Consider the following 25,616-nt stretch of genomic DNA (forward strand, 5'->3'; position numbering starts at 1 on the left):
TAACTCAGCCGCTGCTATGAGGACAATGACAGCACTTGCAGTTGGGCAGGAACGTCCACCCCCTCCCAAGCCAGGGTCTGATTGGCACACCTAGAACCACGTGGTTCAAAGCGCACCACTGGGACTTCGTGGGGGAGGAGGGAGGACATGCCTGAGTGACCACAAGCTCGTCGTCGTCCTCATAGCAGCGAGCGTTCGAGTTAAGGATCCGGAGGAGTTTTGGGGAGAGAAACTGTCCTACCACTACACAAGTATACCTCGGGGGAGAAGGAATGATGTTTCTAGGCAAATACAAATGCCATCGTTGTCCAGATAGCAGCAGGTAAATTAAGGAATCCGGAGGAGGGAAGGATTCAAACAGGAGGGGCAGCCATGGGGGAAGGAGGGAAGGATTCAAACAGGGTGGGCAGCCATGGGGGAAGGAGGGAAGGATTCAGAAAGCAGGGACATCTAGTAGAATAATGACATCTTACCCTCAGGAAAATGAGTGCTGAGAAGAAAAATAGAGCATCTTAAACTGCATTGCTGAAACTGAAGGTTATAGAACGTGCAGAAGAGGCCAATAATTGTGTATCTGCAAGTGAATTTTTCTTTAGTGAAAAGCTAGTCAGAGATTGGAGAAAAATGAAGAAAAGCTGCTAGATATGCCAAAGTCAAAGAAAGCCTTATGTTTCAAAATTGCGTCTTTTGAGGGAATAGAAAAGGATTTGAATGACTGTATAATGGAAAGAAGACAGAATGGCTACATTGTGTCTCACTTGAACATTAGGATTCGTGTCCTTCAAATGGCAAAAGAAGAAAATTCAGTGATCGATGGTTTGAAAGAATTCACAGCATCGACTGGTTGGTGTTAGCGGTTCACGAACCGATATGGATTGTGCCTTCATCAGCGCACATAGATTTCACAGAAACTGCCTAAAGATCTTGATGAAAAGATGTTTGTTCCATAAATTCATTGTTCGGCAGAGAATGAATCATTTCGATATGAATAACATTGGTAATATGGATGAAATGCAAATGACGTTTGATATGCCTGGCAATCGCTTTGTAGCTGGCCTTGGTGTGAGAAGACCATAGTTGTAAAAACAACTGGTCATGAAAAGATCCATTTCACAGGCATATCAAATGTCATCTGCATTTCATCCATATTACCAATCGAAATGATTCATTCTCTGCCGAACAATGAATTTATGGCACAAAACTGCATCCAGTGGTAATAATTAAGAGGAAAATGATGCCGAAGAACCTAAAAATTCCAGCAGGCGTAACTGTTCGGGTTCATCTTAAAGGCTGGATGGATGAGGAGGGAACAATATGGTGGCTGTGCGATGTGTGGGATAGGTGACCAGGCACTGGGCTAAGAAATAACTCTCACTATTGATGTGGGATATGTTCCGCGCACATATAACAGAGGATGTGAAAAATGATGCAAAGAAAATGGCGATCACATTAGCAGTGATTCCAGGAGGTCTGACATCAATGCTCTAGCCATTAGATGTCTGTCTCAACAAGCCTTTCAAGGACCAATTGTGACATTTGTGGCAACAGTGGTTGTGTTCTGGTCAAGCAGAGTTAATGAAAGGAGGGAATCTGATGAAACCAGACATTAATTTGGTAGCGAAATGGGTAAAGGATGCTTGGGAGTCAGTTTCACCAGAAATGGTCAAAAAGTAATTCCTGAAATGCGGCTTAGCAATGCTATGGATGGATCAGAAGATGACGCCATCTATGAAGACAAAGATTGGATGATGATTCAGCAGATGGAGATTGCGAAGACGACATTTACGCTGATGGCATCACCAAAGAATAGATACACGATGACCTATCTGGACATTTCGATGATGAAGAATTGGACTTGGAAAGATTTGAATAAAAGAGAAGGATTCAAACAGCAAGGACAGGCATAGGGGAGGGAGGAAAGGATTCAAGCAGGAGGGGGAGGGAGGCAAGGATTCATACAGCAGAAACATTTTCTTAAGTTGTTAAATGATAATGTTTCTTATGAGACACTTTATTCTGCTTTTAAAAAATAAATAAAAGCGATTTTCTTAAGTTATCAGTTGGTTTCTTAGTATGATTTCACCATTTCATAAGCCCCTTAGATTTTACCCTTGACTTATCCATGGGTGACAGATACATCTTGATTTTGGGGCCCAAAAACTACCCTTGACTTATACGGTATTTTCTTAACTACTAAATTTAATCCTTAACGGTGCTTACCATTGTTTTGCTCAAGCATAAGGATAACACATCTAGAGATTAACTGATCTCTGATTAGGTTCAACAATATTCATTTGAGTGAGGCGCGTGACAGGCTTTCGTGGTGGCTGGCCCCACTTTTGGAACTCATTTTCAGGCAATTTCTGGTGAAAAGACTGATTAAGAAGAGTCTTAAAACTTTTCTTTTCCAGCAGGCCTTGGAATCAGTTGACTAGTAACTAGACCAATTAATGAGTAGTAGCAATACCGCATGGTCAATATATCAAAGGTGATCATGTTTTTCTTTGTTTTTTCTTTTTAAATTATGAGTGCTTTTTGTAACTCACCACAAATTGCAGAATGAGTGATAATAAATGTGTTTATTATTATTAATATACTGTTGCTGTTATCCAGGCATGTTAAGTAAGATCCTGGGTATAGCAACAGTTTTATCTTTCATCTGATTAAGCAGAGGTACATGAAACATGTTTTACAGATTAGTTTAATTTGTGGAATCATAGATTTGGTATCAGTAAAGATCCCCAAATCTTTTTCTTGGCTACTACTACCAGAAGTGTTAACTGTCCACCTGTCAACATTTGCTCAGGTTTCTGAGATTTTTTTTCTTGAGATTTTGAAGTATTTAGTTGCAGCATGTTCTTAGCCAAAACTGTACAGCTATTATGCAATCTCCTAATTTCTTTAAAGCAGAGCCATGTTCTGTTCACACTGTTGCTTCTTGTGTTCTTAGGCAAGTCACTTTACCTTCCATTGCATGAGGTACAAACTTAGAGTCAGATTCATTAAGACTTTTCTCTCATTTTGTGTCTCTGGGAAAAAACCCTAAGTGAATAAGGTACTTTCAGGCCGAAACAGAAAGAAACGCGGGAGAGCAGGCGAGCGCACAGGCCAGTGTCCTGTGCACGCGATACAGTAAATAAAAATATGATAATTAGGGCCTGCGGTAAAAGGAGGTGCTAGGGACACTAGCGCGTCCCTAGCGCCTCCTTTTTGATAGGAGCGGCGGCTGTCAGCGGGTTTGACAGCCGACGCTCAATTTTGCCGGCGTCGGTTCTTGGACCCGCTGACAGCCATGGGTTCGGAAACAGGACGCTGGCAAAATTGAGCATCCGGTTTTCGAGCCGTGGGCTGATTTTAAATTTTTTTATTTTAAATTATTTTTTACTTTTGGTGTATAGAAAAGCAATTTTTACTGCTTTTCTGTGTACACTTTCCCGGTGCTGAGAGAAATTAATGCCTACCTTGGGGTAGGCGCTAATTTCTGAAAGTTAAAATGTGCGGCTTGGCTGCACATTTTACTTTCTGAATCGCGCGGGAATAACTAATAGGGCCATCAACATGCATTTGCATGTTGAGGGTGCTATTAGTTTCGGGGGGGGTTGGATGCGTGTTTTCGACGCGCTATTACCTCTTACTGAATAAGGTGTAAAGCTAGCACGTCAAACCTGCGTCGAGCCGCGGGTTAACAGTGCGCTCCGGTCTGTTAGATTGTAAGGAGGACAGGGAAATACCTTCAGTACCTGAATGTAATATGCTTGATGTGCTAAAAAGTGGAATGTAAATAAATAAATAATTGAAATTGGATACAGTTCAAAACCAGCATGATGATTCATAAGGCCCTACATAGCATCTCTCCACTCAACTTAACCTTCCAGCTTCAACTACACACTTCTAAAAAGCCGACTAGAAGGACATACCAGAACAGATTGATCACCCAACCCGCAAAATCCTCCCTGAGGAAACGCGCACTATCCACAGCGGGCCCGTCTCTCTGGAACTCTCTACCACCAGACCTCCGCCTTGAGCCGTGCCATACTACTTTTAAAGTGAAACTCAAGACTTGGCTCTTCCATCAAGCTTTCCCAGAGAGCTAAGAGCAAGAAGAGTAACAACCCTCCTGTCTTACAACAATAATGTTATGTTTATTTGCTTTATTTATGTGTTCTAAGTTGATCGTAGTTTGTATTCTACTTTATAATAGATTAACTGTTCGATATGTTCCATGTAAACCGCCATCCCGGCGATAGTTATCTCTGTTACCTGTGAACCGGAGTGATATGTATTTTATACAGGAACTTCCGGTATATAAAAACCAAAAAATAAATAAATAAATAAGATTATCTGCATAAAACAGATAGTGAATGCCAAATGTCTGAATAGTCTTAGCCAAGGGGAAAATAAAGATTAAAAAGAAAACAGGAAGAGGTTTTGAGATGGTAATCTATTACCTCATGCTGATATCTGTTCTCCAGAAATGATTGAAACCAGCGCATTACCTTTCCTCTAATCCTCAACAATGACAAATGGGAGAGTAAGATTGAATGAAGCATGTCAAATGCTGAAGAAGGATATAATGAAACTCATAAGTGTCATTTTCTCTATTGAGTTCTAAGTGCAAGTAGTTGAATAAACTGTCAGTGTGGGTTTTTTGGACCCAAACTGAAATGGATACAAGAAGTCGCCCTCTTCCAAAAAGAAAATCTAACAACTGGATTACTGCATCCTTCTGAATCGGTTTAGCCATATAGAGGACATTTGGCTAGTGGCCTATATTTGCGGAAGTTCTGAGTCCATTTAACCTTCAGTAGAGAATGGATTGCTGTAGACTTTAGCTCAAAGGGGAAAAAATTCTTTCTTGGAGTTAGCTAAATGGGGGCCAGGTATATTAAACATTTTCTCCATGGATACAAAATGGGAAGGACCCTTTCTTCTAGCTGGTCCTGGGATGGGTGTCAGTGATTTCTGTGCTCAAACATGTCTGACTTGTCAGTGTCCCCCACAATCTTTGACATACTATTTCTAACTTAGATTGTATGCTTACTGACCCATATATGGTTTTATTTCATTAGTTTTTTTTCCCCATGGCATCTGTAAGAAAATTATTGGTACACATTTGTGCTGAAACAGCAAGGACTAGATATTAGGCATCCCCCAACCATTTATTGGGACCTTAATTTTCAGTTTTTATATTTTCCCCAAGAATTTATCAGTATTTGTTATAACCAACAAAAAAAACAAGAGAAAATAATTGGGGAAGAAAAGGAGTAATTTATTTTTTCTACTGATTTTCTGCTGTTTGGTTTTTATAATAAACACTGCTGCATTTCAGGGAAAATAAAATAAAAACTGAAAATGAAGGTCACTACCCATTTATAATGCTAGAACCTACTCACCTCCCTAGTTACTATTTCAAACCTCGCAGTGGGGCTTGTGTAATAACAATTTTGTTCCATTTTGAGGATGATTTATTTTATTTAGATGCATTTATCTGTCCATCCAATCGTGTGCTCCAGGCAACTTACAGAAATTAAAATGTATGAAAGGCTATTTCCTATTTTGTGTGTGGGGACAAATGTTTAATACATTTGGCCTTTTGTGTCTATGAGAAAAATGTTTGGTGCATAAGGCCCAATGTGAGTTGTGTCCTGAAGGTAAGACTTTATTTTATGATTGCTTAGAGCCTCATGAAGTATATTCTTCTTTTTCCGCAGGTGTCAGTGATGTTTCTCCTTCTACCAGCTTACCGCCTCTAGTAGAAGGGCAGCTGCGCTGCTTTCTGAGACTCACAATCAGTAAAATCTTGTGGACAATCCCAAAGCCACCGGCTCATAGTCTTGTCAGGCTGAGATGGTGGGGGGAGACATCAGACGGGACACTCTTTCGGCCCAGGGATACCTCCCAGACAGAGCAAAAAGCAGTGAAAACAACCACACGTTATGCTATCCGCTGTGGGCCAAAACAGTTTACTGCCTATTTAACAGGTATGTGTAAACAGCAAAATGCTACTTCAACCATTTACTATGCTAAAAATGTTTTTGAGGATAAATTGTCAGACTCCCTGCTGAGGTGCAAACTTTGTGTGTATGTTGAATCTGCACATCTCCTACTTAAATTTCAAAAGGAAAGTAGGTACATACTTCCCCTGTGAAAGCTATCCAACGGTATAAAGTATCTGTGGACTTTGCACCTGCATTTCATAAGAATGAAATTTCGGTGGACAAGAGCGTATGTAGATTTGAAAATTTCAGTCTCTACGTGTTATTTCCCGATCTCATACAAAATGTGCCCCGGGAACAGCTCCCCTCAAGGCAGCTAAAAGCAAACGTGCTGTAGAGCCCTACATGTGCTTAACCAGATTGAGGGCAGTTTTCAGGCGGCCAGTTTCCCTGGTAAATTGCTTTGATAATTGTTTTATTAATGTATTGATAAGAGAGAAACTCTTTTTAAACTCTTTTCTGTAGAAAATATTTAGAAAGGGTAATGTCTAGTAGAATATTTAGCTGCATGTATGTGATTCTTGCTATAGAAGCACCATTTCCAATACTTTCTAGGATGAGAGTGAAAATGGGTAGACTCAGCCGTAATCTAAGGATGAAAGAAAGGATGGTGGATGCATGGAAAAGTCTCCCTATGGAGGTGATGAACAGTATCAGAATTCAAGACAGCACGGGACAAACCCAAAGGATCTCTAAGGGAGAGGAAGGAATTTGTAGAGCAACGCAGGAGGTGGGATGGGCCGAATGGTCTTTATCTGTTCTATGTTTCTAATTGTGAGCCCATGTAGAGCTTGCTGCCTGGGCATCATTTTAAACACCTTCTTGAGTCTGAGCCTATCACATGTGCATAGAGAAAAGCACTGCTCCTTTCTCCAGACATCATCTCCTATACCTTCCAGCTCTTAGCCTGACACACACAGGGGCACAGCAGGGAGTGTAAAAAGAGGTGCTGATTACTTTGTTTGTATTTTGATATATGCTATTGTATTTTTTTTAAATGTATTTTATTGTTATTGCTGTGTTGTAAGCCACTCTGGATAATTGTTTCAGGAGGGCAACATGAAAATTGAAAATGTATTGTAATATTTTTCATTTACCAAATGCATTTATTTATTCTTTTTCTTGAGTTGAGATGAAACACTGAAATCATTTTATATTTGCCATGTATTATACAGTTGGCAACTGCAATTATTTTCTCTTCTATGTCGGTTGTGCTCTCAGTCATGATCTGATGTGATCACGCCCCCTAAGTGTTGAAATGGCTTTATTTGTATGCCCTTAGTTCAGAGAAGACACTGCTGGCTTTGTTAAATTCTGTGCTGTCTTCCATGATGTGTGCTTCTGTCCACTGGGAGAACGAGCTAAACCCATGCCCTTTCCGGTTCTGTGATGGTTGGCACCCAGGACTTCCTCTTTTGGGGGGTAATTTTCAAATTCCGTTTTATAGCTTGTTATAAAATTGCTCACCTGATGTGTGGGTAAATTTATGTGCTTATGACTGGTTTGCAGTACATTTACCCAGACTGTCCAGAAGAATTACTGGGGGCAGAGTTGGGAAGGGGTTTTCTCTTACGTGCATACTTTGGAAAATCTAAGCAAGCTTGTAACATTTCAAGAAACATTTGTGCACACCAAATAGCAGATGTTACTTGAGTGGTTATGTTTGGTGGAATAATTTTCAAAGGGACTTTATGTGCGTATTTGCATAAATTAGGTGCAGTGTTCCAAAATTACTCTCCCTGTGGTTACTAGTCATGTGTCGGTTTGGACCTGTAAAAGGAAGATTGTGGACCTAGAGTTTACAGGCAGTTGCAACAGGGAATTTTATTTTTTTATTTTTTTTGTTCAATGTTCCCCCTACTATGTTGTTTTTTGTTTTTTTTTAAGATACAGATATGACGCCTGCTGTAGCCTAAGAAAAAAGTTCTAGGTTTGATGTTATATGCACACTAACATCATGTGTCTCGAGGGAAGCGCACATGTAATTTCTGTGAATATATGTAAAGATTGTAAGCTGGAAGAACTGCATACAGGCTCTAGTTTTGATGAATCTGTGTTCCTGTACATACCCGGATCAGTCCAGACAGTGGGTTGAGCCGCCTTTCCAGCAGGTGGAGACAGACTAAAACTTGAAGGATGCCCTATATCAGGACAGAGCCTATCCTCTAACCTTTCAGTATTCGTCTGTCTCCAGCAGGTGCAGCATCTCCCCTTCGGTTCTCTGCTGTAGGCTAGTCAGCCTTTTTCTATCTGTCTTTTGCTAGGCTCAAGCAAGTATTTCTTTTGGTTCTCGCTTGTTTAAAAAAAAAAAAAAAAAGAAACAGAGAAGGGAAGTTGACCTTTCATTTTTAGTGCTTTTTCCCTTTCTGTGTGGGAGACGGTTTCGTCTCCCAGCTCTTGCCCGGCTCAGGGGGGCTTTGCCCCTTTTGCAGGAGGGGTATTCCCTGCATAGCCTAAGTCCATGGACGCTTCCAGGTGTGGGGACCGAGTCTCTCTGGGTCTCGTTCCCCCCTCTGGCTGCCGAGAGGGTTTTTTGAACCCGCTGCTGCGCTCAGTAAAAAAAAAAAAAAGTTTTAAACTTTAAATAAGTTGCAGGTACCCACCTACCTCTAACTTATTTGCAGCAGTTGACCAGCATTTTTTATTTTTTCTGGTCAGAGCAGGCCTTGAATCGGCAGCCAGACTAGCAGGAGGCAGCAGGTTTCCCTCCTGCTCTCTCCTGCTGTGCAGGCTGTCAATCAGACCTTTTTTTTCTTCAGCCGCGACTCTGCTATGTCCCGGCAGGCAGCCTGCCTTTCTTATGGGCTGCCCTCTTCGCGTTTTTCGTCGCAGGGCCTCTGCACTGCTTGCCTGCCGGGTGGGGAAGGTCCCTCCTCGGCAGGACAAGCAAATTTAGCCCGGGGCTCCACTCCTTCCGGCATGGCCAGGCCTTTCCCAGGTCGGCAGAGCCCGGGAACGGTCGGGGCCGATTTCAGTGCTCCCTGGGGCTGGGGGGCTGGATTTTTTTGATTTAACCCCCGATTTGGTCCCCGCGGGTCCCTAGGAGGGGGGTCCTGACCCCTCCTCTCCCCCCCCCCCCCCCCCCCCCGGTCAAATCCAGGGTCCCTTTTTCAGCAGATTTCGTCCTCATGCACAAATTTTATTTAGCTAGCTTGCATGAGGAGGACGAAAGCCCCCCCCTTGTCCCCTCCCACTGCCAAAAGTCCCTCTCTCAGCGTCGTTGACCACCGGACCGGCTGCGGAGCCCCAGGGACCAGTGCGGGTGGTCCCGGGGGTGCCCCCCCGGTGTCTCCTGGGTCCTCGGACCTCGCTGCTTCCTCGGATTCGGCAGATGACCCCCCCCCCCCCAGAGGGGGATGACCCCAGAGCCCTTCGCCTTTTTCGTAAGGAGGAATTGGAGCCCCTCCTGCCCTTTGTTCTGCAGGAGCTGGGTCTGGAGAGTCCTTCTGTGGATAATCTCATGGCCTCGCTTCCTAAGGATATGAACCCGGTCCTGGGGGGGCTCCGGGCTCCGGCCTCGGCCTTTCCCTTCCACCCCATGCTCAAGCTCCTTATCCTGTGGGAATGGGAGGCCCCCGAGGGTGCGCTCCGGGTGGGGCGTGTGATGGATAAGCTCTATCCCTTTCCGGAGGAGGGTTTGGAGCTGCTGCGATATCCCTCGGTGGATTCGTATGTCTCTGCGGTGGCCAAGCACACCACGATTCCGGTGGAAGGTTCCACGACTCTGAAGGATCCACAGGATCGTAAGTTGGAGGCTCACTTGAAGCGCATCTTCGACGTTCTGGCCCTCGGGGTCTGGGCGTCTTGCTGTAGCAGCCTCATGATGCGGGCAGGCCTTCAGTGGGTTCAACAGTTACTCTGTGCCTGGGATCTTCCGCCAGCAGAGGCAGAGCAAGCCGAATGTCTGGAGGCCGTAACCGCCTAAGTATCGGACGCCCTCTACGACCTGGTCCGTGTGCAGGCGAAGGTGATGGTTTTGGCGGTGGCTGCCCGGAGGCTCCTTTAGCTACGCCATTGGTTGGCTGATCAGACGTCGAAGACTCGCCTGGGCACGCTGCCCTTCAAAGGTAAGATTCTCTTTGGAGAGGATCTCGAGAAACGTATGGACTCCTTGGCTGACAACAAGGTCCATAAGCTTCCAGAGGACCGCCCTAAGTCTTCCCGGTCCTTCGCGCCCTCCCGCTCTCACTTCAGGGGCCAGCGTTGCTTCGCTTCTCGGGGGGGGGGGGGCGGCTCCGCGAGGGGTTCTTCTCGTGCTCAGTCCTGGTCGCAGTCCTTTCGTGGCAGGCGGCCCTTTCGTGAGGGCCAGCCCGTGCGTGCCACCTCTAAACCTGCCACACAATGAAGTTCAGCTGACCCATTCCTCGGTTCCTTACCTCCGGCGGACGCCTCTCCCTGTTCTTCGAGGAATGGGTCAAGATCATATCGGATCAGTGGGTCCTCGACATTATCAAAGACGGGTATGCTTTCTAGCTCGTCAGGGACCTGCCGGATCTCTTTCTTTTCTCGCCTTGCGGATGGGCCAAGAGGGACGCGGTGGTCCAGACTCTCTCCAAACTCCTGGATCTGGGAGTGGTGGTCCCAGTTCCGGAAAAGGAGATTGGCGCAGGCCAGTATTCTATTTACTTCACCGTGCCCAAAAAGGACGGGTCCTTCTGCCCCATTCTGGACCTCAAGAGGGTCAATCGGGCCTTCAAGATCCCCCACTTCCGCATGGAAACCCTGTGTGCGGTCGTTGCGGCGGTCCGCCCCGGAGAGTTCCTGGCTTCTCTCGATCTCGCAGAAGCGTACTTCCACATTCCCATCCACCGCGACTACCAGAAGTATCTCCGATTCCACATCCTCAACCAGGACTTCCAGTTTCGAGCTCTCCCCTTCGGCCTCACGACCGCTCCTCGCACCTTTACGAAGGTCATGGTAGTGGTAGCAGCGGCCCTGCGCCGGGAGGGGATTCTCGTCCACCCCTATCTGGACGATTGGCTCATCAGGGCCAAGTCAGAGACCTCTTGCCAAAGGGGGGTGGATCGTGTCTTGGAGCTCCTTGCCTCCTTCGGGTGGATAGTGAACTTTTCCAAGAGCAAGCTTCAGCCCTCCCAGGAGTTGGAATTCCTGGGAGCCCACTTCGACACCCGAGTAGGCAAGGTCTTCTTACCACGGGCGCACGCCCTCAAGCTGATCGATCAGGTCCGGAATCTGATCGCGCTACCTTCCCCGACCGCCTGGGATTATCTTCAAGTCCTGGGATCCATGGCTTCCACCATCGACCTTGTCCCCTGGGCTTTTGCTCATATGCGTCCGTTGCAGAAAGCTTTGCTATCCCGTTGGCAGCCAGTGTCGGAGCAGTTTCACGTAGTCCTTCCGTTCTTGGATTCTACTGCCGACGAATTACAGTGGTGGCTGTCTCTTCCTCATCTTCTGCAAGGGATGCCTCTTCAAGCTCCACAGTGGACGATAGTGACCACGGACGCCAGTCTCCTGGGCTGGGGTGCGGTCTGCCTTTCTCAGTCCACCCAGGGAATATGGTCGCAGACTCAGTCGTGCTGGCACATCAATCGACTGGAAACTTTGGCGGTCTGCCTGGCTCTTCAGGAGTTCCTTCCCCTGATCCGCGGCAAGGCGGTAAGAGTCCTGTCCGACAATTCCACCACAGTGGCGTACATCAATCGCCAAGGGGGCACTCGCAGTCCCCTGGTAGCCTTGAAGCCAGCCACTGTAGGTGGCGCTCAGCCACTGTAGGTGGCGGAGCGCCACCTACAGTGGAGCGCCACCTACAGTGCCTTGCGGCCTCTCACATAGCAGGCAAAGAAAATGTTCAAGCCGACTTCCTCAGCCGGCAGTCGCTCGATCCGGGAGAGTGGGAGCTCTCGGACGCGGCCATGGCTCTGAAAGTGGACAGGTGGGGTCCTCCTCACCTTGACCTCATGGCGACTTTGCGCAATGCCAAGGCAAATCTGTTCTTCAGCCGCTGGAGGGAGCACAGCGCAGAGGGCGTGGATGCTCTGGCTCTACCTTGGCCAGCGACGTCCTTCTGTACGTGTTCCCCCCCGTGGCCACTGGTGGGAAAGTTCTCAGGAGAATAGAGCTCCACCGGGGACCGGTGATTCTCGTCGCTCCCGAGTGGCCACGAAGACCATGGTTCGCGGATCTCATCAATCTAGCGGTGGACGGGCCCTTGCGACTCGGTCATCTTCCTTGTCTCCTCCGGCAGGGGCCTGTATTTTTCGACCAGGCCGATCGCTTCTGTCTAGTGGCCTGGCTTTTGAACGGTGTTGCCTGAGGCGCAAGGGTTATAAGGAGGAGGTCATCTCCACCCTGCTGCGAGCCTGGAAGCAGTCGACTTCTCTGGCCTATGTGCGCATCTGGAAAGTTTTTGAGTCCGCGTGTGTGGAGTCTGGTGTTCCGGCGCGCTTCGCCTCGATTCCTCTGGTCCTTTCTTTTCTTCAGAAGGGTCTCTCTAAGGACCTCTCCTTCAGTTCTCTATGTGTTCAAGTCTCTGCGCTCGGCTCTCTCCTGGGTCGGGTGGACGGTCATTCCTTAGCTGCTCACCCGGACGTGATTCGTTTCCTGAGGGGTGTTAGGCACCTTTGTCCCCCCTCTTGTGCCATGTGTCCGTCGTGGAGTCTCAACCTAGTCCTTCGTGCTCTCTGTACGGCTCCCTTTGAGCCTCTTCGCCACACTACGCTCAGGGATCTAACACTCAAAACTGTCTTTCTGGTCTCTATCTCCTCTGCTCGCCGGATTTCCGAGCACCAGGCGCTGTCCTGTCGGGAGCCCTTCTTGTGTTTTTCTGATTCCGGGGTTTTCTCTCAGGATGGTTCCTTCCTTCTTGCCTAAGGTTGTCTCCGCTTTTCATGTCAACCAGTCGGTAGAACTGCCACGTTCTCTCTGGAGGAGATTGCGGGTACGGCTGGTGGTGACCTTCGTCGGCTAGATGTCAAACGAGTCTTGCTTCGCTATCTCCAGGGCACCAATGACTTTCGCGTATCGGACCATCTCTTTGTCCTTTGGAGTGGTCCCAACCGGGGTAAACAGGCTTCTAAGACCACGATTGCGCGGTGGTTGAAGGAATCCATTTCCTCGGCATATCTTTGTCAAGGTCGTCCGCTTCCTGAGAGTCTGAAGGCCCATTCTCTACGTTCTCAGGCTACTTCGTGGGTGGAGAGTCAATCTGTCTCCCCGCAGGAGATTTGCAGGGCCGCCACTTGGACGTGTCTGCACACTTTTGCTAGGCACTACCGTCTGGATGTGCACGCTCCAGTTTTCGGTTCCTTTGGGCGGCAAGTGCTTTGAGCGGGACTGTCTCAGCCCCACCCTGTTTAGGGAAGCTTTGGTGCATCCCACTGTTTGGACTGGACAGGAAAGGAAAATTAGTTCTTACCTGTTAATTTTCGTTCCTGTAGTACCACGGATCAGTCCAGACGCCCTTCCCTGTCTGTCTTTCTGTCCTCTCGAAGCTTGTTTTCTTGCAGGTTTGCAGATTTTCATATTTCACTTTGTGCAAGATTACTGAGCAATTACACCGGAAGCCTTGGTCGTTTTTATACCAAGTTAATGCAAGAGCGTATGGTTATACCATGTTTTTACTTTTTCTATAGTTGCTCCTTTGAGCTTTATGGTTACTTGCTTGACCCTATTCTTGGGTTTGTTGTTTTTCTGCTTTGACATACGTTATACTGAAGGGTTAGAGGATAGGCTCTGTCCTGATATAGGGCATCCTTCAAGTTTTAGTCTGTCTCCACCTGCTGGAAAGGAGGCTCAACCCACTGTCTGGACTGATCCGTGGTACTACAGGAACGAAAATTAACAGGTAAGAACTAATTTTCCTGACCTTTGTGTGAGTCTTCTGGGATATATGCTTAAATTGTAGATCAGAATAACTGAGCAAACCTGATGCCGGTCTTTCTGCCATCATCTACAATATTCCAAGTTGAATGATAAACAGAACATTTAATGTTGCTAATTTTAGATTTATATATTGTCATTCATCCAGAAATGATTCCAGTTTTAGTTGTTTGATATGTCAGAAACAGATGCAGTCGCCTCTGGAATAAATAGCTTGGTAGTATATATGCAGTGACTGGCATGCTTAGCAATTTCCAAAAGACAATCTGAATAAAGAACCAGTTTATTATTTAGTTAGAATTGACTAAACTGAAGCACTGGAAAATAGACCAACTACAATCCCAATCCCAAGTGGGGTCTCAAAATCAGTGGATTGGAGGTCATGAGAACTAGGGTCTTACCCCTCACCTCCCGTTCAGACATCTGCCTCTTTGTGTGGACGTATGCTCCAACCAGCAGCAGTAATCAGTGCAGAGCATATGAGCTGTCTGAGGAGAGCTGAGAGGAACACTAAGAAGCATGTGAGCAAAATCGCATGTGAGCAAAATCGCTGTGGTAATTCTGCTCCAGTGTCAGCAGGTCCAGAACACCTCTGGCTGGGTGGATGGGTGGGGTTGGGGGAACAGCAGCAGTGGGGCATGAGTGGATGAGTAGGAATGCAAGTTGGGTTCTGATAATTATTGAAGCTTGCTATTATGTCACAGACCTAGTTTAAAAAGAAACTTTTGTTTTAATCTGGCTTTCCTGTTTTGGAAAGGTTTGGGGTGGGATTGTGGGTTGTTTGTTTTTTTTTTCCAAGCATAATTAAATTAGAGTGAGTTACAATTCAGGTACTATAGTTATTTTGGTGCCCAAGAAGACTTACAATCTAAAATGTACCTGAGGCACTGGAGGGAAGAGATACTTGCCCGAGGTCACAAAGTGTATCTGTGGAAGAAGCAGGATTCAAACCCTGGCTTCCTTACCATCCCCCAGACCATTTCAGTCATGTGGGTTTTTCTCCCCTACCAGTAGATGGAGGCAGAGATAAAAAGCTTTGCTGTACTCATGGTTCTTAATTTACTGTGCCACCTTCAGTCCCTCAGTATTCTTGGTTTTCAGCAGATGGTAGAGGTGTTTTTTTAGCTTGCGGTTGGACGTTTTGGTTTGAAGAAATTGCTCCCAGGGGTATTGGATCCAGTTTCAGGTTATCCCCTGGTGATGTAGGAGCGAGCGGGGGATTGGTGGCCCTTCTTTAGCTTCAGCTGGGCTCTCCAGGAGGGTTTGATAGCCAGTGGGGCTGGCTCCTTCATATCCTTTCTCTTCCTCCCTTCTGGTCAAGCTCCACGCTGCCTCGTGGAACAGATCTTCCTCAAAGTAGTACTATTTTACCTTTCCTTTTAGCTGTTCTTTTTGGGGTTTTACAAGGAATGGATCAAGGTAACAATGGATCAATGGTAAAAGTCAGCTATGTTTTCGAATTTGCTCACCCGGTTCTCGATGCCTTCATGGTCTCTCCATGCACCTTACAAGAATAAAGGAAAGTGAAATCCACCTTGGAATGTCTCCTTCTTTTAAGAGCAGTGATCCCTGTTTTGAACATGGAAAGGGGTCTTGGGCATTACTCTATTTATTTTGTGGTTCCTAAGAAGGAGGGAATATTTTGGCCAATATTGGATCTAAAAAAGGTTAATGCCTGTTTGCAAGTCCCCCATTTTCATATGGAAACACTTTGGTCTGTGATTGCAACGTTTCAGAAAGGAGAATTTCTGATGTCCTTAGATCTGTTGGAGGCTTATCTGCAAGGAGCATCAGAAGTTCCTCAGATTTATAGTATTAGTGGGCATTTCTAGTTTCATGCACTCCCTATTGCTCTGGTCGTGGCTTCACGCATGTTTATCAAACTGGTGTTCATAGCAGTGACTTTGTGCAGGGGAGGTATTCCGAAGCATCTATTTTAGGATAATTGGTTAATTTTGGCAAAGTCCGAGGAAGATTTTTGTTGCGTGGTACACAGGATGGTCAAGTCTGTTGCAAAGTCTGGGTTGGGTGATCAATTTTGTATAGAGAAAATTGAGCCCAATTTAGAGCTTAGAATATCTGGAGGCTTGCTTTGAGAGGAACCTAGGCAAGGTATTTCTTATCACAGAAAGATGGTTGAAGCTTCAGGGATAGGTGCAGCAGTTGTTTCAGATGAGACTTCCCAGAGTTTGGGATTATCTACAGGTCCTGGGTTCCATGGCATCTATTCTGGATCTGGTCCTCTGAGCATTGGCACCTATGAGGTGATTGCAGAGGGTGCTTCTTTCTTGGAACCTTCGGTCGCAGGATTTTGACATCAGGCTGCCTCTTCAGGGGGACACCAGGTGCAATCTTTCCTAGCGTGTAGCAGATGAACTCAGGACCAATGGTCTGGTAGCAGTTGGAGACGGATCAGATTTCAATCTGACATCAGCCCTAGTACATATACCCCTGCAGGAAATGCAGCTCTTCAGTATTTTCCGTCTCCATAGCAGTAAGGGACTCTATGCATGCTCGCACAGCGTTAGAGTAATTTTACCAAAGAAAACCAAAATAAGAAGCAATCTTACCTTTACAGACTAGCCCCGCTCTCCTGCGGTGACACCCATTGGGTCCCTCCCCCAGTTGAGATTTCCCGAGGTGATTTCCGTGATCCCTCAGAGGTAAGCCTCGGTCCGGCGGCCGACCGCCGGTGGGGGACCTAGCCCCCAACATCGGGTGTGGCTGAGCGGCAGCGGGTGCAACCTCGAGCGCGGCGGTGAAGGTATTTCCCTCTCCCCCTGCAGCCAGAGACCGCCCGGAACGAGACCGGGAAGTGCCGAGACAAGGTAAGGTAGAAATCTATTTAAAAGTCTCCAGTCTCCAAAGCTCGAGGAGCCGCACAGGTCACTAGCCGAGACCAGTGCCACCGGGTTGATCTGCCCTAGCAGGGCTAGACCCCGGTCAGATCCGAGGGTCCTCTCACGTGGAGACCCTCCGAGGTGGTCGCCATATTGTCCGCGTATTGCCCAAGTACCAGGCGCACAAGCGACCCACATAGCCATGCGCTTACTGTGCTGAGCGCATAACTTCGACCTGTGCACACAACAGCGAGCACATCTCCCTGAGTGCACACCAAATCTACGCGCACACCGGAGCACACAACTGTATTTTACGCGCACAAGCCATGTCACCACCGGAAAATAAACTCAAAGCTCAGGGCTTTTGCCCAGTATGCCACATTAGAGCTGCACAGCATGAGGAGGCCATGGCCCTGTGTATACAGTGTGAAGAGGCCCTAGGGGATCCAACTCATGCCCCTCCCCAGCTGGTACCGGACTTCAGCTTCTCGAACAGTACGCCGGACCTAGCATTGCACAGCGGGACCCCCCCCTCAAATGGGGCTCCCCAGGGACACGGCGCCCCTTAGTCTAGACCACAGCCTCCTATAATACGGCCACAGGCTCCACCAGAGGACCTCAACATGCTGGGACCCTCTATGCCCAGGGAAGTGATCCCACCGCCCAGAAGCCCCACCTTCGGGGACATGGACAACTCGGATGAGGATTCAGAACCCCTGGAGGAAGGGGAACTCTCTCCAGAGACAGAGCCCCACCGAACCATGAGACGCTTCTTCACCAAGGACGAGCTTCCAGACCTGGTCACACACAGCTTAAAAGAGCTTGCTATCCCGGGCACAAGTGCCTCGGGGAACCTAAGATGAACCCACTATTAGATGGACTCCATCAGATCTCCCGCCATTTCCCACTATTACAAGCCGTCCAGCAACTAATTGACCTGGAATGGGATGCCCCAGAAACTACATTCAAAGGGGGCCGGGCTCTGGCAGCCATGTACCCTCTGGATGCCAGCCGCCAAAGATCTCCTGGCATGTCCGAAAGTGGAAGCCATGGTCTGCGCGGTCTCGAAGCACACTACTATCCCGGTGGAGGGAGGAGCAGCACTCACGGATGCTCAAGACAGATATCTGGAATCTATCCTCAAACAGTCCTTTGACGTCTCCACTATGTCTTTACAGATTGCAGCCTTCTGTGCCGTGGTGACATGCGCCTGCTTAGCACAGACCAGGAACAACACTCCTGGGGAGGCCCTGAAACCAGCTGTATCATTCCTCGTGGACGCCGCTACTGATCTGGTACGCACAGCAGCTGGAGGAGTGTCATCCGCCGTGGCAACCAGAAGACAAATCTGGCTCTGAAACTGGTCGGCCGACGCATCCTCCAAAACTAGACTCACAAGGATGCCTTTCAAGGGAACACTCCTGTTCGGAAGTGAACTAGAGAAACTAGCCAACAAATGGGGCGAGTCCCCATTGCCGTGGCTACTGGAGGACAGGAATATCCTGTCCTCCAGTAGGAATATCCTTCCCCCGAACCTCCAGGGACAGAGGATCACAGCGCTTCGACCCATATAGAAGCACATATCAAGTGGCCCGCCCCGCAGGCCGGAGCCAGTCTTTTCGGAACAAGCACAACAAAAGGGTAACCAGCTCGGGCTCCGGCCCCAGCCATACCCCACAATGAAAATCAGCCGACCCATCCAAAGGAAGAAGCCATAGGGGGCAGACTTGCCCTATTCTACCAAAGATGGGTCGAGATAACTTCGGACAAGTGGGTCCTATCCATCATTCGGGAGGGATATTACCTAGATTTCCACCACCTCCTTCTGGACAAGTTTGTGGAATCTCCCTGCCACGACCCTTCCAAGAGGATGGCAGTGGAAGCTACACTGACCAGATTGCTAGCCTTAGAGGCTATAACACCAGTGCCTCCACAACAAATAAATACTGGACATTATTCTATCTATTTTATCATCCCCAAGAAAGAAGGAACATTCAGACCCATCCTGGACCTCAAGACAGTCAACCGTCACCTGAAGATTCCTCGCTTCTGCATGGAAACCCTACGCTCGGTAATAAGGGCGATACAACCGGGAGAGTTCCTTACATCCCTGGACCTGTCGGAAGCCTACCTACACATTCCGATCTGTCAAGAGCATCAGCTTCTCGATCCTGGACCGTCACTATAAGTTCTGGGCACTACCTTTCGGGTTAGCCACTGCACCCCGGACATTCACCAAGATCATAATGGAGGTGGCAGCAACACTAAAGAAGGAAGGAATCCGCATGCACCCTTATCTAGACGATTGGCTGATCAGAGCGAAATCCCCAGACGAAAGCCACCAGGCAACCAACAGAGTCAAAACTCTACTGGAGAGCCTTGGGTGGGTGGTCAACACAAACAAGAGCTGCCTGCAGTCCTCTCAATCTCTAGAATACTTGGAAGTCCGGTTCGACACCAAACAAGACAAGGTCATCTTGACACCGACAAGGAGATCAAAACTGATGACCTAGTTACGAACCCTGTTGAGCGAACTTCGCCCCACAGCATGGGATTACCTACAAATTCTCAGCCTCATGACATCCACACTGGAAGTAGTCCCATGGGCACGAGCTCACATGAGACCCCTACAATGCTCACTACTATCACGATGGAATCCACTGTCCCAGAACTACACCATATGGCTTCAGCTCCCGGACAGAGTTCAGGCCCAACTATGACGGTGGCTACAAGAAGTCCATCTGAGCCAGGGAACGAGACTATCCTCACCAACCTGGATCCTACTCACCACGGATGCCAGCCTACGAGGATGGGGAGCACATTGCCAGGAGCTAACTGCCCAAGGGCAATGGAACAAAGAAGAGTCGGGATGGAACATCAATTGCCTAGAAGCCCGGGCAATCAGACTAGCCTGCCTAAGGTTCATTCACAGACTCAGAGACAAAGCGGTCAGAGTAATGTCAGACAACGCCACAACAGTGGCCTACATCAACCATCAGGGAGGAACCAGAAGCCAACAGGTGTCTCTGGAAATAGACCTCCTAATGTCATGGGCGGAAGTGAATCTTCAAGAGATCTCGGCCATCCACATTGCCGGGAAAGACAACGTCGCTGCGGACTACCTCAGCAGAGAAAGTCTAGATCCAGGAGAATGGAGGCTGTCGACCACAGCATTCCAATTTATAGTAAACCGTTGGGGAACACCAACCTTGGACCTCTTGGCAAACCGGTCCAATGCCCAAGTACTCAGTTTCTTCAGCTGCAGGCGGGAACCCCAGTCCCAGGGAATCGATACCCTGGTACAGACCTGGCCACAGGAGACTCTGTTATACGCCTTCCCGCCGTGGCCCCTATTGGGCGCAATCATCCACAAGATACAGCTCCACAGGGGACCAATACTTCTAGTGGCCCCGGACTGGCCAAGAAGACCTTGGTATGCAGACATGCGAAGACTGCTGACAGGGAGCCCCCTGCCGCTACCTCCACACAGAGACCTGCTCCAACAGGGACCGATCCTCCACGAGGATCCAGCTCGATTCTCTCTTACGGTTTGGCCATTGAGAGGACTCGCCTAAGGAAGAGCAGATACTCGGGGGCAGTAATTGACACCCTACACCGCGCACGCAAGTTCTTCACTTCCCTAACATACATAAGGATTTGGAGAGTATTCGAAGCCTGGTGCGAGGACCACGACATCATACCACGCTCGGTCAAAATTCCTGCGATTTTGGAATTCCTGCAGAATGGCCTACAGAAGGGATTGTCTCTCAACTCCATCAAGGTACAGGTGGCTGCATTGTCATGCTATGGAACCAAGAGCAAGAGTGGCAGCATAGCCTCTCACCCGGATGTCTCCCGCTTTCTGAAAGGAGTCAAGCAGATCCGACCACCCCTGAAGTGGCCGGTGCCCCGTTGGAATCTCAACCTGGTCCTAGATTTCCTAGCAGAAACCTCCTTCAGACCTCTCCGCGGCTTGTCTCTCCAACTATTAACACTGAAGACAGCCTTCCTGCTGGCAGTCTGTTCGGCCCGTCGTATATCTGAGCTACAAGCACTGTCCTGCTGAGAGCCGTTCCTCAGACTCACCCCGGGAACCATCCAGATACGCACAATTCCGTCGTTCCTCCCCAAAGTGGTGTCTCACTTCCATCTCAACCAAACCATCTCGCTACCATCGCCAGATGAGCATAAGAATTCGGAAGAGGCTCGAAGTCTACGCCATCTCAACGTCGGCAGGTTCCTAGTCTGATACCTGGAAAGGTCGGAATCCGTACGAAAGACGGACCATCTATTCGTCCTTCACAGCGGGAAGAAGCAGGGGGAAGCGGCCTCGCGAGCAACCATAGTTCGCTGGATCAAAGAAGTCATCAAGGCGGCCTACATAGAAGCAGGCAAGCCACCGCCTTTACAAGTCAAGGCCCATTCTACTAGAGCCCAGGCAGTGTCCTGGGTGGAAACCAAGATGCTGTCACCTGCCGAGATCTGCAGGGCAGCGGACATGGTCCTCCATCCACACCTTCTCCAGGTTTTACCGCCTGGATGTTCAGGCTCGGGAGGACACAGCATTTGCAAGGGCAGTACTAAGTGGGTCACGGGCAGCCTCCCACCCGGTTCGGGAGTAGCTTTTATACATCCCATTGGTCCTGAGTCCATCTGCTACACGCTAGGAAATGGAGAAATTACTTACCTGATAATTTCGTTTTCCTTAGTGTAGGCAGATGGACTCAGCATCCCACCCACGGCTGCCATTACTCATGGAATTCTCGGGGGACATCCCCGGGAACGAGTGATTCACGGGTAAGCCATGCTTTCCTTCATCTAGGACACCCATCCTACCGGATGTCGACGTTTCTCGGTTGAGGGCACTGTCTGTCTCCAGCTATAGCCAATTCAACCAGTTCAAATTAATTAAGTTAACCAAGTTATCCAAGTTATAAAGTTAATCAAGTTATTCAAATTATCCAGTCATACATATATCCATAATGCTTTTCGAGGAGAATACTGAAGAGCTGCACTTCCTGCAGGGGTATATGTACTAGGGCTGATGTCAGATTGAAATCTGATCCGTCTCCAACTTCTATCAGGAGTACACTATACTCATTGGTCCTGAGTCCATCTGTCTACACTAAGGAAAATGAAATTATCAGGTAAATAATTTCTCCATTTCTTGGTGGCTGTCGCAGGACCATTTGTCAAGGGGAGTGGAATTGGAAATCCTTTATTGGGTGATGGTGACGATGGATGCCAGGCTGGGGGGGACTATATATTGAGGGCAAACAGCTCAGGGACAGTGGTCTGGTCAATTAATCATTTGGAAATTTGGGCATTCAGGAAAGTGTTGGTCTTCTTCTGTCCCCTGATAGGAGGCAAGCTGGTGAGAGTGCTGGTTGAACAGTGCGACAGCAGTGACTTATGTAAACGGGGGGGTACAAAGAGCCCATCTTTTTCCTTGGAAGCAGGAATGTTGCTCAGGTGGGCCGAAAAGCATGTGAAGATTTTCTTGGCCTCTCATGTGGCTGGGTGGAGAATGTACAAGTGTATTTTCTGAGCAGTTAAAGGCTGTATCCCAGGGAATGGGAGTTAGCAGAGAAAGTATTCTCTCTCATTGGATCCAGGTGGGGGTCTTCTCAGATGGACTTGATGGCTTTGAGTCAGAATGCCCAGGTGCAATATTTCTTCACTCAGAGACGAGAGTTGAGGTTGGAGGGACTCAATGCTGTAGTTCAGGCATGGCCTCAGGAGCTTCTTCTGTATATGTTTCCTTCTTGGCCACTAATAGGATAGGTGATAAAGTGAATTAGAGAGGATTCGAGGTCCAGTGATTCTGGTTGCTTCAGAGTGGCCCAGGCATCATTGGTTTGCAGATCTTATAAGTCTTGTGGTGGATGGCCCGTTTCATCTGAATCATGATTCTGAGTCTGATCTTCTTGGATCAGGTGGATCACTTTTGTCTTGTGGCATGGCTCTTGAGAGGAACAGGTTAAGAGTTAAAAGGTTATTCTGAGGAGGTCATTGCCACCTTATTGCAAGCCAGGAAGAGGTCTACATCTGTGGTTTATGTAACTGTTTGGAAGGTGTTTGAGTCTTGGAGTCAGGAGTCTGGGTTCTAGTCTCTTAAAGCTTCCTTTCCAGAAATACTCTTTTTCTTGAGGAAAGGCTTGCAGCAAGGTTTGGCCTTGAACTGTTTGAAGGTACAAATAGTGTTATCCTGTTAAGAATTAAGGTTCGTGGTTCTTCTATTGCTTCATATCCAGATATATCCCTTTTCTGAAGGGCATGAAGTTTTTATGTCCCCCTGTTAGGCTGGTGGTACCAATGTCTAGTCTTGAAGGCTTTGTGTAAGCCACCTTTGAGTCTTTCAGAGGAGCATCTCTAAAGGATCTTACGCTGAGGGCTGTGTTTTGAGTGGCTATTTGTTCAGCAAGGGATCTTTTCCTTTAGTTTACGGAGGATGGGGTCTCTATTTAGAAGGTGGCTTCCTTTTTACCTAAGGTGATTGCAACATTTCATCTTGGCCATTCAATTGAGTTGCTGATGTTCAAGAAATTGTAGGGCATTTTGTTAAAGTGCATATGCTAGATGTCCGAAGAGTTCTTCTGAGATATCTGAAGGTCACAAATAGTTTTCGCAGATCGGATCATCTTTGTGCTGTTCAGTGATCCTAATAAGGGGCAGAAAGTGTTGAAGGCAACAAACATAAAAACATCTTAAAAAGAGGAAAAGCAATAAAATGCTTCAAATAACATTATTTATAGGCTTCCTTAAAATAAAGATTTAAGCTTCTTCCTAAAAAGATTTTGAAATCTTGCTCTTCCCGCAGCTCTACTGGTCTTCATTGACTAGAAGTAGAGTAGCCGCCTAGTGGTTTGAGCAGCAGGCTACGAACCAGGGAAACTAGGGTTCAAATCCCATTGTCTTTCCTTGTGACCTTGGGCAAGTCACTTCACCCTTTGTTGCCTTAGGTACAAACTTAACCCTAGATTTATCAAAATGCTATAAATATAAGGAAAATAGCACCTGTGATTAAAAAAACAAAAATGGGGCGTGGTGAGGCTAATTGCCTATGCAATGCAGGAGCAGGGTAATTTCCACAAGGTGTGGTAAATTTATCGCATCTGTGCTATTTTTTGCTTTGTGCGCATTACGGTAAAAATATTGAGAGAGAGAGAAACTAACTATATGCAGTCAGTCTGACACTCTCTCTGTATGTACCACCTTAGAGGGGCACTTTGAATCAGGGTGGGTTTCAGAAGTGGGGTGGGATTCGGGGGGTGTTGTAACTGAAACATTCTGAGGTATTCATAGTAATATTGACATCACTAAACATTTGTAGTCATTATCATGGATGAAAAGAATAACAAGTACAAAGTATAACATTGTACAAATCAACTCTTTTTGTTATTCTTTTCATCCATGATAATGACTACAAATGTTTAGTGATGTCAATATTATTATGAATGTTAAAGCATCAAATACGGAGGTGTTCGGTGTGGATGTGTTGTGAGTGGGTTTTGCAGATTCCTGCCCAGTTTAGCAAGGCTTGGGTATGTCCCGTGTGTCTGGACTGGTCTGGGGGATAAGGAAGGCATGACTAATACAACTGAATACTCAAAAACTGAAGAATGGTCACCTTGCAAAGACATTTAAAGGTTGATTGAATTGACTATACCTCTGGAGACTGATTCCAAAATCTCATTATTTATTTATTTATTTATTTATTTATTTATTTATTTATTTAGAAACTTTTTTATACCGGCATTCGTAGGACACATCATGTCGGTTTACAAAAAACTGAGAAAGGAAAGGAAATTACAATGAACAGGGGAGGGGGTAACTGGAAGATATACATAAGTACAGGAGAGGAGAGTCAACAGGCAGGAATACACTGCCCAACAAGTGCCTGGAATTCCCTTCCGGAGGAGATGGTGAAGATAAAAACAATGAAAGAATTCAAAGGGCATGGGATAAACACTGAGGATCCCTAAAGGCTCGAGGATGGAAATGAAGAAAGGAGTGCATGGGATAACTTGCTTGTATGGCGGTTATTATCTTAACTATTAAGCATTAATACTGTTGATGCAACTCTAACATTGCTCTCTGCTTCAGCGGCAAGGGGAAAAGGGGAATTGGATTTAGATAGCAACCAGCTAGGGCCCAGACTTTTATGGCCTGGGAAACTGATAAACATGGGGGTAACCTCCACGGTAGATACTACCATAAGCTTGCTGGGCAGACTGGATGGACTATTTGGTCCTTTTCTGCCGTCATGTCCATGTTTTTATATTCCTACAGTTCTTGCACAAAACTATAAAAACAGAAGAGACCAACACTAACAGATAAGATAAAGTAAGAAAACAGAAGAGGAACCATAAATAAATTTCTGCATTCAGTAAATTAAAGCTAACAATCAGTTTACTATTAAGAAAACAGCATTCTCTCTCAGTTGTGTATTTTCCCTTAAATATTCCAAAAGAGAACTTGCAGGTATTTCAGTGATGTTAAGTATTCTGAAAATTGTAATATAGAAAATTATCTTTGAGTAAATAGCTAATAGAGCATCCAATTTATTAATATAAAAGTACTGATTATAAAATGAAACAAGTTTGTTCCTATAAATTGATAACCTTGCTATATTTAGTAAATACCTGCCTTCCTCATACAATACCGCTAGGGCTCAAGCGGCATCTTGGGCGAGTGTCAGCTGGTCTCTCCTCAGCCACATGTCCTCTTTTTATACACTTTTGCTAAGCACTATCAATTGGATGTTAAAGCAACAAACACGGATGTGTTGTGAGTGGGTCTTGCAGATTCCTGGTTTGGGGGATAAGGAAGAGGAAATTGTGGTTCTTTTATTTATTTATTTATTTAGTTAGTTAGTTAGTTAGTTAGTTAGTTAGTGGTTTTCTATACCGGCATTCGAGATAAAAATCCCATCATG

At 46.9% G+C, this 25,616-nt stretch overlaps 1 protein-coding gene across 2 annotated transcripts in view; it reads left to right on the forward strand.

Moving 5' to 3' along the window:
- C2CD3 (C2 domain containing 3 centriole elongation regulator) overlaps nt 1-25,616 on the forward strand; it is a 429,817-nt gene that overhangs the window by 14,524 nt on the left and 389,677 nt on the right. For both annotated transcript variants that reach the window (XM_029602105.1, XM_029602106.1), the window contains exon 2: nt 5,712-5,981. In XM_029602105.1, coding sequence (XP_029457965.1) covers nt 5,712-5,981 — 270 coding nt within the window. The remainder of the gene's footprint in view (nt 1-5,711; nt 5,982-25,616) is intronic.

The sequence above is a fragment of the Rhinatrema bivittatum genome, chromosome 5 (assembly GCF_901001135.1).
Source record: "Rhinatrema bivittatum chromosome 5, aRhiBiv1.1, whole genome shotgun sequence".
NCBI lineage: Eukaryota > Metazoa > Chordata > Amphibia > Gymnophiona > Rhinatrematidae > Rhinatrema > Rhinatrema bivittatum.